The sequence below is a fragment of the Choloepus didactylus genome, chromosome 7 (assembly GCF_015220235.1).
Source record: "Choloepus didactylus isolate mChoDid1 chromosome 7, mChoDid1.pri, whole genome shotgun sequence".
Classification (NCBI taxonomy): domain Eukaryota; kingdom Metazoa; phylum Chordata; class Mammalia; order Pilosa; family Megalonychidae; genus Choloepus; species Choloepus didactylus.
This window is the reverse complement of record NC_051313.1, coordinates 112,781,528-112,795,693: the sequence shown is the minus strand read 5'-3', so window position 1 is coordinate 112,795,693 and position 14,166 is coordinate 112,781,528. Positions and strand designations below refer to the sequence as shown.

The 14,166-nt window shown below is 35.1% G+C and overlaps 1 protein-coding gene across 2 annotated transcripts in view; it reads left to right on the top strand.

Annotated features, from left to right (window-relative positions):
- Positions 1 to 14,166, top strand: part of DNAH8 (dynein axonemal heavy chain 8) — a 323,187-nt gene that overhangs the window by 26,169 nt on the left and 282,852 nt on the right. For both annotated transcript variants that reach the window (XM_037842901.1, XM_037842900.1), the window contains exons 10-11: positions 10,890 to 10,991; positions 12,839 to 12,985. In XM_037842901.1, the coding sequence (XP_037698829.1) occupies positions 10,890 to 10,991; positions 12,839 to 12,985 (249 nt within the window). The remainder of the gene's footprint in view (positions 1 to 10,889; positions 10,992 to 12,838; positions 12,986 to 14,166) is intronic.

The following is a 14,166-nucleotide window of genomic DNA, read 5'->3' as shown; positions in this document are numbered from 1 at the left end:
GGATTCCAGATTGGACATAAATGAGAAATATTGGGTCTTGGAAGATACTGCTCAATCGTCAAGTATTCTTTATTGTTGAAAAATCTGATGCTAATCCGATTCTTTTCCTTTATTCGGTGACCTGCTTTATTCTCCTAGGACTTTTTAAGATTTTTTCTTTACCCTTGAAGTTCTAAAATTTCAAAGTAAAAAGGGTCCTTTTACATTTAGCTTGTTCTATTCTTGCTGAGTTATTTAAACACAAAGACTTTTATCTTTCTTCATTCCTGGGAAAATTTCCTCTCCTTTGCCTTTGATTATCCCTTACCCACCATGTTCAATTTGTTCTCTCCCCACTGAATCTAATTTTCATTTCCCTTTAAAAATTTTGTCTTCTAATCTTTTCCTTTGGCTTTTCAGCTTGCTTATTTGCTCCTCATCTGGGTCCCATTTGCTGGTCAGTTAATCCATATAATTTTTTTTTTATTTTGACAATTTTTTTTCTTAAAGAAGTTGTTGGTTTATAAAAAAATCATGGAGAAAACACAGAGTTCTCCTAAACAGCCCATCAAAAACACAGCTTTCCCTGTTATTAACACTTTGCATTAAAAAGTGTGGTACTTTGTTACAATTGATGAAATCATGTTATTATAAATATACAATTACCTATAATCCATAGTTTACATTAGGATTCACTATGTTGTACAGTCCTTTGGTAATTTAAAAAAATGTTTTTAGTAACATATATAAAATCTAAAATATCCCCTTTTAAGCACTTTCAAAAAATAATTCAGTGATGTTGATTACATTCACAAAGTGCTACCACCCCCACCATCTATTACTAAAAATATCCATCAACCCAAACAGAAACTCTGTACCAATTAAGCATTAACTCTCCATTCCCTCTCCCACCCTGGTCTCTGGTAACCCGTATTTTAGTTTCTGATTCTATGAATTTGCTTATTCTAATTATTTCATATTAGTGAGATAATATAGTTTGTGTCCTTTTGTGTCTTGTTTCTCACACTCAGTATGATGTCTTCAAGATTCATCCATGTTGTCACATGTATCAGAACTTCATTCCTGTTTACAACTTAATAATATTCCATTGTGTGTATATACCACATTTTGTTTATTCTTTCATCAGTTGGGTTGTGTCCAGCTTTTGTCAATTGTGAATAGTACTGCTATGAATATTGGTGTGTAATATCTGTTCTAGTCCCAGCTTACAATTCTTATGGGAATATACCTAGACGTGAAATTGTCAGATCATATAGTAACTGTTTAGTTAACTTTTGAGGAACTGCCAAACTGTTTTCCACAGAGGCTACACCATGTTACATGCCCACCAACAATGAGTGAGTGTTTCTTTCCGTATTGTTATTTTTGGTTTTTTGTTTTTTTTAGATGTTAGTCATTCTAGTGGGTGTGAAATGGTATCTCATTGTGGTTTTGATTTGCATTTCCCTAATGGCTAATGATGTTAAGCATCTTTTCATATGCCTATTGGCCATTTGTATGTCTTCTTTGAAGAAATGTCTATTCAAGTCATTCGCCTATGTTTTAATTGGGTTGTTTGTCTTTTTATTGTTGTATAGGATTTCTTTATACATTCTGTAAATTAAAATTTTATTAGGTACATGGTTTTCAAATGTTTTCTCCCATCCCATAGATTGTCTTTTTACTTTCATGATAAAGTCCTTTGATACACAAAAGTTTTTATTTTGATGAAGTCCGATTTAACTATTTTTTATTATGTTACTCATGTTTTTGGTATAAAGTCTAAAAATCATTGCCTAATACAAGGTTCTGAAGATGCTTCCCTGTGTTTTCTTCTGGGACTTTTATAGTTTTTGTTCTTACATTCAGGTCTTTGATTCATTTTGAGTTAATTTTTGTAAATGGTGTGAGCTAAAGGTTTCTATTCATTCTTTTGCATATGGATGTCCAGTTTTCATAGCACCATTTGTTGAAAAGACTATTATATTCCCATTGGGTGGCCTTGGTATCCTTGTCAAAAATCAGTTGACCATAGATGTGAGGGTTTATTTCTGAACTCTTAGTTGATTCCATTGTCTATATGTCTGTCCTTATGCCAATATCATGCTATTTTGATTACTGTAATTTTGTTATAAGTTTTAAAATGGGAAGTGTGAGTCCTCCAAATTTGTTTTTCTCTTTCAAGATGGTTTTGGTTATCCAGGGCTCCTACCCTTCCAAATTGGATGATTGGTGTGCCAGTTTGAATGTATTATGTCCCCCTAAACGCCATTACCTTTGATGTGATCTTGTGTGGGCAGACATTATCAGTGTTGATTAGATTGTAATTCTTTGAGTGTTTCTTTGGAACGTACCACACCCAGCTGGGTGACTCTGGATAATTTCCATGGAGGTGTTGCTCCGCCCATTCAGCGTGGATCTAAGTTGATCAGTGGAGCCATGTAAATGAGCTGACATAACAGAAGGAACTCAGTGCAGCTGTGAGCGACATTTTGAAGAGGAGCTACAGCAAAGGGGGACACTTTGAAGAAGAATGCTCCTCCAGTGAAGGTACCCAATTGCTGATGTGTTACCTTGGACACTATGGCCTTAAGACTGTAACTGTGTAGCCAAATAAACCCCCTTTTATAAAAGCTAATTCATCTCTGGTGTTTTGCATTCTGGCAGCATTAGCAAACTAGAACAATTGGCATTTCTGTTTCTGCAAAGAAGGCTGTTGGAATTTTGCTTGGGATTGCATTGGATCTGTAAATCGCTTTGGGTACATTGGACATCTTAATAATAATTAGTTTTCCAATCCATGAACACAGAATACCCTTCCATTTATTTAGATTTTCTTTGATGTCTTTTAGCAATGTTTTGTAATTTCTGCATGTAAGTCCTTTACATCCTTGGTTAAATTTATTGATGGATGTTTGATTATTTTACTTGCTGTGGTAAATGGATTTTTTTTCTTGATTTCTTCTTCAAATAGTATTGTCTTTGATACTATTGTATAGAAACACTACTAATTTTTGCATGTCTCTCTTGTACCCACAACCTTGCTGAATTCATTTATTAGCTCTAGTAGCTTTGATGTGGATTTTTCAGGTTTTTCTCTATGTATGATCATGTAATCTTCAAATAGGGATGGATTTACTTTTTCCTTTACAATTTGGATACCTTTTATTTCTTTTTCTTGCCTAATTGCTCTGGCTAGCACTTCTAGTACAATGTTGAATGACTGTGGTGGCAGTGGTCAAGCTTAGCTTGTTCCTGATCTAGAGAGAAAGCTTTCAGTTTTCACCACTGAGTATGAAGTTAGCGATGGGCTTTTAATATATGTACTTTATCATGTTGAGGAGTTTCCTTCTATTCCTAATTGTGTGTTTTTTCTTCAAGAAGGGGTGCTTGATTTTGTCAAATGACTTCTGTGTCAGTTGAGATGGTCATGTGGTTTTTTTTCCCCTCAGTTTATTAATGTGGTATATTATATTAATTTATTTTCTTATGTTGCAAATATTTGGGATAAAGCCTACTTGATAATGGCATATAATTCTTTTGATGTGCCATTGGATTCAGTTTGATAGCATTTTATTGTGGATTTTTACATCTATTTTCATGTGGGATATCAATCTATAGCTTTTTTTTTTTCTTTGATATCTTCATCTGGCTTTGGTATTTGTGTGATGTTAGCCCTTATAGAGTTAGGAAGTATTTCCTCCTCTTCAATTTTTCTGAAATATCTGAGCAGTGTTGATGTTAATTCTTCTTGGAATGTTTGGTAAAATTAACCAGTGAAGCCATCTGGTCCTGGGCTTTACTTTGTTGGTAGTTTTTTTTTTTTAAACTCAATTTTATTGAGATACATTCACAAATCATACAGTCATCCACAGTATATAATCAGTTGTTCACAGTACCATTATATAGTTGTGCATTCATCAGCACAATCAATTTTTGAACAATTTCATTACCACACACACAAAAAAGAATAAGAATAAAAATTAAAGTAAAAAAGAACACCCAAAACATCCCATACTCCCCACCCCTCTTTATTATTCATTTACTTTTTGTCCTCCTTTTTCTACTCAACTGTCTGTACAGTGGATATAAAGGAAGAGGGAGCCACAAGGTTTTCACACACAATCACACAGTGTAAGGTATATAGTTATACTATTGTCTTCAAGAATCAAGTCTACTGGGTTGCAGTTCAACAGTTTCAGGTATTTCCTTCTAGCTATTCCAATACACTAAAACCTAAAAAGGGATATCTGTATAATACATAAGAGTAACCTCTAGAATGACCTATCAACTCTATTTGGGACCTCTCAGCCACTGAAACTTTATTTTGTTTCATTTCTCTTCCCCTTTTTGGTCCAAGAGGGCTTTCTCAATCCCACAATGCCAGGGCCAAGCTCATCCGCATAAGTCATGTCCCATATTGCCAGGGAGATTTATGCCCCTGGGAGTCATGTCCCATGTAGTGGGAAGGGTAGTGAGTTTACTTGCATAGTTGGCTTAGAGAGAGACAGGCCACATGTGAACAACAAAAGAAGTTCTCTGGGGGTGACTCAGGCACAATTATAAGTAGGCTTACCCTCTCCTTTGCAGTAACAAGCTTCCAAAAGGGCAAGCTCCAAGATCAAGGGCTTGGCCTTCTAAATTGGTAGTCCTCAATACTTGTGAGAATATCAGTAATTCCACATGGGGAAGTTTAATATTTCCACATTTCCCCCCAGCCCCTCATGGGGGCTTTGCAAATATATTTCTGTTCTCTGCCTAAATTACTCTGGGATGTATTGGGGCATCACACTAACCTGTACAAACCAACCAGATTTCACTACCTATTCAGTGTTCCATATAATCATGTTGTTCGAATAAACTGACCCTACAAGTTAAATAATATAGTTTTATTTTGTTTTGTTTTGTTTTTACAAAAAATACAGATTTTGTACCTAATAAACATGACTTCCTTTGGTCTCACATGGAAGTTGAGTTCTAAACACCATCAATATCATCCTTTATCCTTTAGTCTGATTTACCCTAGTCCTAACCAAGTCCTTTTCATTCATATCTCTAATTGAAGTCTGATCTCTTTTTCAGACTCTAGCATTTGCTGTATGGGGTAATGCTGACATTCATAGCTGCCATACTCTGGCTCTGATTCTCAGGTGTCACACAGATACCCAAAGTTCCAGGGGCTGACCAGGTTATACACAAAGAGCTCAATATCTCAGAATTTAGACATAGCCATTACAACTCAGGAATAGATGTAACTGTTGTAAGAGCTTACAATCTAGGAACTTCTATAATAAGCCTTCCCCTGGTAACCTATGCTTTCAGATTGAATTCTCAGAGTTTCAAATTATAGTTAGTCCATATTAGTGGGGATTATAATGTTTTTCTTTTCTTTTCATACTGTCCTCAAAGTCCATTCACCTAGTTGCATACCTCACAACTTCATTCCTTCTTGTAGCAGCTCAGTATTCCATTTTATGTATATACCATCTTGCCCTTTGCTTTTTATTTGTAGGCAGATTTTTGATGACTGATTGGATCTCTTTACTTGTGATTGGTTTGTTGAGGTCTTCTGTTTCTTCTTGGGTCAATCTAGGTTGTTCATGTGTTCCCAGGAAATTGTCCATTTCCTCTAAATTGTCTCGCTTGTTGGCATACAGTTGTTCATAGTATCCTCTTATGAGTTATTTTATTTCTTTGGGATCCATAGTGATTAGCCCCCTTTCATTTCTGATTCTGTTTTTTTTTTTCCTTTATTTTTTAAATTAACTTTATCAAAAAAATAAAAATTTCCAGATAAAATTAAAAAAAGGAACAGGAAAAACAAATATCCTGTTATAACTTCATTGATATATCTGATATAACTGATTTGGAGACAATGATTCTGTTTATCTGTGTCTTTTCTTTTTTTGACTTTGTTAGTCTAGCTAAGGGTCTGTCAATCTTGTTAATCTTCACAAAGAACCAACTTTTGGTTTTATTTATTTTCTGTATTGTTTTTTTGTTCTCTCCCTCATTTATTTCTGCTTTAATCTTTGTTAGTTCTTTTCTTCTACTCACTTCAAGGTAAGTTTGCTGATTGTTCTCTAGCTTCTTCAGTTGTTCAGTTAGATCTTTAGTTTTAGCTTTCTCTTGCTTTTGATGTATGCATTTAAAGCTATAAATTTTCCTCTCAGCACTGCCTTTGCTGCATCCCATAAGTTATGCATGTTGTTTTTTTTTTTTTGTTTTCATTCATCCCAAGATGTTTCCTAATTTCTCTTGTGATTTGTTTTTGACCTGTTGGTGGTTTAAGATTGTGTTGTTTAATTTCCATATATTTGTGAATTTTTTAGTTCTCCCTCTCTTATTGATTTCCAGCTTCATTCCATTGTGGTCAGAAAAGATAACCTTATATGACTGCAATATTCTAAAATTTCTTGACACTTGTTTGTTATCTACCATATGGTCTACCTGAGAGAATGATCATGTGCTCTAGAAGAGAATGTGTATTTGCTGCTTTTGGGTGAAGTGTTCTATAGATGTGTCTTACATCTAGATGGTCTATAGTATCATTCAAATCTTCTTGTTTCTTTATTGCTTTTATATTTAGATGTTCTACCCATTATTAACACTGGTGTATTAATATAGAACTGCCTATTTCTGTCAATATTTGCTTCATATGCTTTCTGGCTCTGCCATTAAGTGTGTATATATTTGTAATTGTTTTGTTTTCTTGTTGAATTGACCTCTTTATCAGTATATACTGACCTTTTTTGTTCCCCACAACATTTTTGACTTAAAGTCTCTCTTATCTTATATTAGTATAACTACCCCAGCTCTCATTTATTTACTATTTGCATGGTATATATTTTTTCCATCCTTTCACTTATAACCTGCTTGTGTGTTTGAATTTAAGGTGAGTCTCTTAAAGATGCATGCTTCATTATTCATTCTGCCAATCTCTGCCTTTTGACTGGGGAGTTTAATCCATTTCCATTTATAGTAACTATTGATATTCAAGACTTTCTTCTCCATTTTGCTATTTGGTCCTTGTAAGTCTCATATCTTTTTTTGTCCCTCAGTTCTTCTGGTAATGCCTATTTTTGTAGTGCACCATTTTGAGTCCCTTTTCATTTCCTTCTATATTTGTTTTTGGGATGTTTTCTTTTTGGTACCATGGAGTCTAAATTGAACATCCTACATCTATAACAGTCACATTTGATGTGATACCAACTTAAGGTCAATGGCATATACATACTCTGACCCTATACCCCTCCATCCCCCCACTTTTTTGTTATACTTGTTACAAATTATATCTTTAAACCGTGTATTTCCCAAACTATAAAGTTCTCATTGTATTTTTGCATTTGCATTAGAACCTGAACCCATAAGAAGTAAAAAGTGGGGTTACATACCAAAAAATACATTACAATAGTATTGGTATTTGTAAGTACCCCTATGGTTTCCTTTACTGGAGGTCTTTATTTCTTTATTCCACTTTGGTCCACTGCCTTGTGTCCTTTCAGTCTGAAGAACTCCCTTTAACATTACTTGTAGGGTAGGTCTTGTGTTATTGAAATTCCTCAACTATTTTTTTTATCTGGGAGTAACTTAATCTGTCCCTTATTTTTTTTTGAATTATGGCTCCTTTTTTCATTCATGTCTTTAGTTTATTACTCATCTACTCATAGTGCATAAAGGAGTGTCAGTCACAAGGTTTTTACAGTCACGGTCACAAGATGAAGACTATAGAGTTATACAGTCATCAGAGATCAAGGCTACTGGATTACAGTTCAACAATTTCAAGCATTTCCTTTTGGCTATTCTAATACACTAGATACTAAAAAGAAATATCCATATAATGAGTCAGAAGTCATAATCATTTGTTAAATCCCAACTTCTCAGTTACAATCACTCCCTCTCCGTTGATCATTCTCTCAATCTTCTGGGATTTCTGGGCAATCACCATTCTGACTTCTTTATTCTATAAAGGGGTGTCAACATTATGGGGTAGAGACTGGTAACTCTGGGTTTCGGAGCTAACCTGGCATAGGAACAATCTAGGGGCTTTAAGTTTCTGAAAAAATAAACTTAATAAGTATAACTTTTATAGAGTCTTAGATAGAGCCCAGGGTATTCTTTAGGGCTTTCAGGAGTACTGTTGGCTAGGGTGTCCCTCATTTTTGAAAGACAGTCTCACCAGGTATAGAATTCTCGGTTGGCAATTTTCTTTCAACACTTAAAATATTTCCTCCTACTACCTTCTTGCCTTGATGATTTCTGATGAGAAATCAGAACTTAATCTTATTGGGACTCCCTTCTACATAACATGTTCTTTTCTCATGTAGCTTTCAGAACTCTCTCTTTGTCCTTGGCATTTGACAGTTTGACTACTATGTGTCTGGGCATGATTCCCTTCGAGGTTATCCTGTTTGGGGTTTGTTTGCCTTCTTAAAAGTGCATATTCATGTCTTTTGTTAAATTTAGGAAGTTTCTGCCATTATTTCTTTGGGTAGTCCTCTTGCTCCTTTCTCTCTTTCTTCTTCTGGGACTCCCGTAACGCATATATTGGTGCACTTGATATCCCACATGTCTCTTGGGCTCTGTTCACTGTTTTTCCTTCATCATTTTTTTCTCTTCCACAGCCCAAGTTATTTCAATTGTCTTGTTTTTGAGGACACAGATTCTTTTGGCAGCTTCAATCTGTTGTTGAAATCCTCTAGGGAATTTTTCATTTCAGGTGTTTTGGATTTCTATTTAATTCCTTTTTAAAATTTCCTTCTCTTTATTTAGATTCTCATATTGTTCATTCATTGTTTTCCTTATATTCTTTAGATCTTTCTCTGTGTTTTCCTTTATCTCCTTGAGCATATTGAAGATCATTTTTTAAAATACTTTGGTATTTAAAGTCTGATCCTCTTCATTGTTCTTTGTAGTTCCTTTGGATAGGCTATCATTTCCTCTTTCTTTGCTTTTAATCTTTTACTGCACACTGTACATTTTAGTATTTTTAAAGTGTTAATTCTGGGGTTTAGTCCTTGATCTGTTCTTTCAGTCTGTATCCAGCTAGTTATATTAGAGAAATTTCCTTGTGAACTAACAGAAACAAACCAACTGATACAGAAAATACCTTTCACAGTCTTTGCAAATTGACTCTGCTTTGGCTGGTTTCTCCCCTTCAGAATTTAGCTCTGTTAAGAAGCTTAGTTCATGGCTGAAGTGAAGTGCAGGGTCTTTTCCATCTTTTCTGAGCCTGAGTCTTGTCCTGGGCTTGGGCTTGCTTGGGCCTTAGGAATTCCCCTATTATCAGGAATTTGAATGTTCCTTCTACTCTATGAAACAGACTTTCCCCATCTCCTGGGTGCTCAATTTTATGTTTTAAGAAAGGTGTTCCCTTGCCTGGGTGCTTTGAGTTAATTGTTTCTTACATTGCTTTGGCTGTGTGCAAGCTGCTTCTGCCTGCAGGGCAAGTTCTGGGATGGCAAGCCAGAGGCGAGTTTCCCATTTCAGTTTTTCATGCTGAAACCCAATAGATTGGCCCCACATACTGGCACCCCAGTATGCACATAGTGGTTACCTTGCTCCCTCTGGAACAAGGCGAAGGACCCACTATGTGCATGCAGGCTGGCTCCACACCGCCCTCGGGAAGGGGTTTAGGAGGAGCCAGCAAATGCTACAGCTTCTCCTACCGTTTTTCAAGCTGCGTTTTCTTGATTTGGCCCTCATCCAATTACTTCAACCCTTTAACTTTTCTGGAGTTTTGAGGAAGTTGGTGTTTCCAGTTTTTGATAGTTTTTCAAAAATTCTGCTGGAGAATGACACCCTGGAGTAGATCCACCTTGGTCTACTGGAAGAGCTAACAATTAAATTTTTAACTCCCAGTTTCTCTAGTTGTTTTGTTTATATGGATGTGAAATCCTTGCTTATCTTTCTGATGAATTAATTTAGTTAATAAAAGATACTAAGAAAATGTATTGTGCATATCTTTTGTGTATTTCTTTTGTTTGTTGAAGTTTAATGCCTCTGTTATATATTTGTTTTCTTCAATTATTTGGCAATTTTGGTTGCTGCCACCTTTGTAATTAAGACCTTAAATTTGCCTCTTTGTTCTGTTTGTTGTGTCTTGTTACAGGCTGTTGTGTGACTGACTTCTGTGGCTTACTGCTGGGAGGAGAGTGCCAATAGCTTTGTCTCTGGGTTGTGTCCTCCTTGGTAGCAATAACTACCTAGGGCACAGCACACTTCTCCAAGCCTGTCATCCACATTCATGACTTGGTCTTTTTAGCATGTGTCACTTTTCCCTCCTTTTCAAGTTGCTCCAAATTCAGTACTCCCCTACAACTGAGGCTCACCTCACATCATCTCCAATCTTGAAAATTCCCCAGCACTGTTCCACCTCCACAGTAGCCTTCTCTGGAACTGGGTTCTGGTTCTTTCTACAGTCATTTTTTTCTGTAGATCTGATCCCATGTGCTTTCTATATTTTAGGAATTACTCGAAATTTCTGTGTTATTAGCCTGTCATCTTAGTCTAATCTCCTGACCATTTCTAAATGGCTGTCCTGTTTATTTTCTTCACTATTTTGGTTGTCTGAGAAGTGTTTAAGTTTGTATTTAGTCTGTATATTGAAGGATGGTGAAGAATCATAACTTGGAGTGGTTCATGACCTATCTAGAGGAGAAATAAAATGGAAAATATAGTTGACTTTGAAATTTATTCCTCCAGTGACATTGACTTAAACGTATTAGTTAAATGTGACTTTGGGTTGTTTCTTATTTTGTTTGGAAAGTATATTTCTTTGATTTTTTATTCTGTGACTAAGTCATTCTGTAAATTTGTTATTTATAATATTTTTATACTTGTGATTTCAAAAAAATTACATAAATTTTCTTTTTCTTTCTACCTGTGGTTATTTTGTACTTTTATTTTAGGTAACAAACCAAATGGTAACGGCATGTAAGGCATATATTACTGATGGAGGAATGAGCCCTGTATGGGATCAGGAAACACCAGTTGTACTAAAGAAAATTCAGGTTTGTATAAATACGTTTATTTTCATTAAAAAAAAAAAAACCTTTCACCATTGGCCCAGTTTTGTTTACTTTCTTCATTCTCAAAACATGTTAACTTTAAAATTAACATTGTACAGAGTAGTGTGAAAATATAAAAAGAACTCATTAACATTGTGTACTTCCCTTTATATTTAATGCTCCTTTTAGGCTATAATTTAATCCTCATCTTCTCAATGGTTGCCTGTTAGAGATACTTTTCATGTGTCGTTTCATATACTCTTGACCCAATCTTTCACTCCAGTCAGTGTTAATTTCATTTTCTTGCCTTTTTGCATTGCCTATGACTGCCCTATATTGTTAAATAGAAGTGCTCATAGTTGGCATTCTGATTTTCTTCCTGTTTTGGAAGAGAGTGTTTCTTAACACATCCCCCTTTAGTCTGATGCTCTGTTAGGTTTATATATATTTTTGTTCAGGTTGGGGAAGTTGTATTCCTAGTTTTAAAAAAGAGATTTTTTTTAAGTTATGAATAAGTTTTGAAGTTATTGTGCACATATTTATTGAGATGTTATAGGATTTTTCTCTTCAGTCTGTCAATGTAATACATGACATTTCAGGTTTTCAAAATTAAACTCTTCTAATATTCTTAGGATAAACTGAACTTGGTCATGATGTAAATACCTTTTTTTAAACACTCTTAAATTCAGTTTGCTATAATTTTGTTTAGGATTTATTGCAACTATAGTTATGAAGGTGATAGGCCCATGATTTTCCTTTCTCATAGTTTCGTCACTTTTTTTGGCACTAAGACCCCAAATGCATAGAGGGAATATTCATTCTTTTTCTTTTCTCTGGAAAAGTTTGTATAAAATCAAAGTGATCTGTTTTTTGGAAGTCAGTACTCATCTTTCACCCCACTGGGCCTGACATTTTCTTTGAGGGAATATTTTTAAATTACTGCTTCATTTTTAGTAAACTTATTATTTGACCCTTCTTTCTATTTCTTCTTGAGTTAGTTATGGTAAGTTTATATTTTGAAGGAATTTCTCCAATTTGTTTAAAATTTGTAACTTATTGGCATAATGTTGATAGTATTCTTTTACTAATCTTTGCCTTATTCAATAACATATTCATTAATTATATTATTTATATTCTCTCCCTTTATTGTCTTCATCACTGTTGTTCACTCCCATCCCCAGATTGAAGATAACCCATCATCTTCACAGGAGTTTCTCACTACTATTTTTATTATTATTTCCTGGATTCCATGTTTCCTTCTGTAGTTTTTCCAGGGTTAATTTTGGAGGTAGGAATCAGTGAATTCCTACTGGACCTTTGTGATCATGTCTTCTTTTTCATTTCTAATGGGTTCAACTAGCCTGTTGGAACTGGATCATGATACAGCTATAGTTGTACATTAAGATTTCTGCAGTGAAGTCATCTTCTTGTGGAGAAACGAGGGTTGCATGATAAAGTAGTATTGCAGAGTCTTTTATACCTATATTTAAAGAATGTTATTTAAGAGGTGGATGTCAACTGAATAGAGATGTCTGGATAGATAATTTCTGGGCCTCCTGGGAGTTCTAATTAGCCATGAAAATGTAAAAACAAATTTTATGGTGTATGTCATAATTTGATGTAAGGTAAAGGGAAAATAGCGAGGATGATGTAAATTAAAAAACTAAATTGTTTCCTACAGGTCTTTCATTTTACAGGCAGAGACCACAAGTTTTAATGTTAGTTACACAAGTCCCTGTTGAGAGGTTGATGTGATATGGGTTCTGTGTGAGGATAGAATTTTTAAATTTTTGACTCCTGAACAAATGTCTCACCAGTCTTTTTCTCCCCTTCTTTTAATCTCCTCAAAGGACTGCATTTTTCTATTCAAGGAGTATCAGACGTCTTTTCATAAAACAAGGAAACAGATTTTAGAATCCTCAGGGGAAAAATCTTTCGAAGTTTCAGAAATGTATATATTTGGAAAATTTGAAGCTTTCTGTAAAAGACTGGAGAAGGTAAGCAGGACTCCATTTCCCAACCACACCTTTCTGGTTATTTCCTTTATATAGAGACATTGATAATTATTTTTCCAGATCTCTTGTCTCACTATTGATATGACTTATTTGATATTATTCACAGATAACTGCATTTTATTATAACTTATTGTTTCATTCCTGGCTATTGCCCTCTGCCAGTCACACAAAAGCTACGGCAAACTTTCACCTCTCTCAAGACCTCAATTCTACCTATACCTACAGAACTTGAACTTAAAAGAACCTCTGCTCTTAACCATTGTGTTAAACTGAAATGCCTCAATTCCTGGCAGAGCCTTGTAGTTGTGGAATATCTAAGTATATAAGTAGTGTCTCTTTCTAGGCCAGTATATACTACGTATACATAAACATTCTGTGATTTTGCTGGGCAGACAGACAGGACTGAGGTTGGGGTTGTAGAGATGAGATCTCAGAGTTTGGCAGAGATGGGGAAAGCATTAATGAACAAATAAAAAATTCTAGGTGTCAGCTTTAGGGTGCCTAAGACTCACCTTTTTTTGTAAGTAGATACTTGAAGATACATTGAGTGTTTGTCTTAAAGACCAAGAATAAGTGCTGTTCCTTCTCTTCTTGTCATGTAAATTTTGGTGAATATTGGTTTTTCCCAGGGCTCTATCCTTAATTTTGTTTTCTTCTCACACTGAGTATTTGTGGGAGAGAAGAGAAGGGTGTGTATTAGTTAGGATTCTCTAGGGAAACAGAACCAACAGGAGATGTCTGTAAATATTATGAGATTTTTATAAGAATTGTCTCATGTGACCGTGGGGGTATGTAAGTCCAAATTCTGTAGGGCAGGCTGCAAGCTGGGAACTCCCTTTGAAGGTTTTCTATGAATTCCTCAGGAGAAGCTGGCTGGCTGAAGTAAAGATAGAAATTCTCTCTTCTGACTGCTGAAATCTTCAGTTCTCCTTTTTTTCCTTGCAATTTTATTGAGATATAGTCACATACCATACAGTCATCCAAAGTGTACAATCAGTTGTTCACAATATCACCAAATAGTTATGCATTCATCACCACAATCAATTTTTGAACATATGCATTACTCCAAGTCAAATATATAAAAAATAAGAACACCCGAGAGATGAGCTAAGATGGCGGCATAGAGAGGAGTGGAAGACTGTTAGTCCCCCCCTGGAACAATT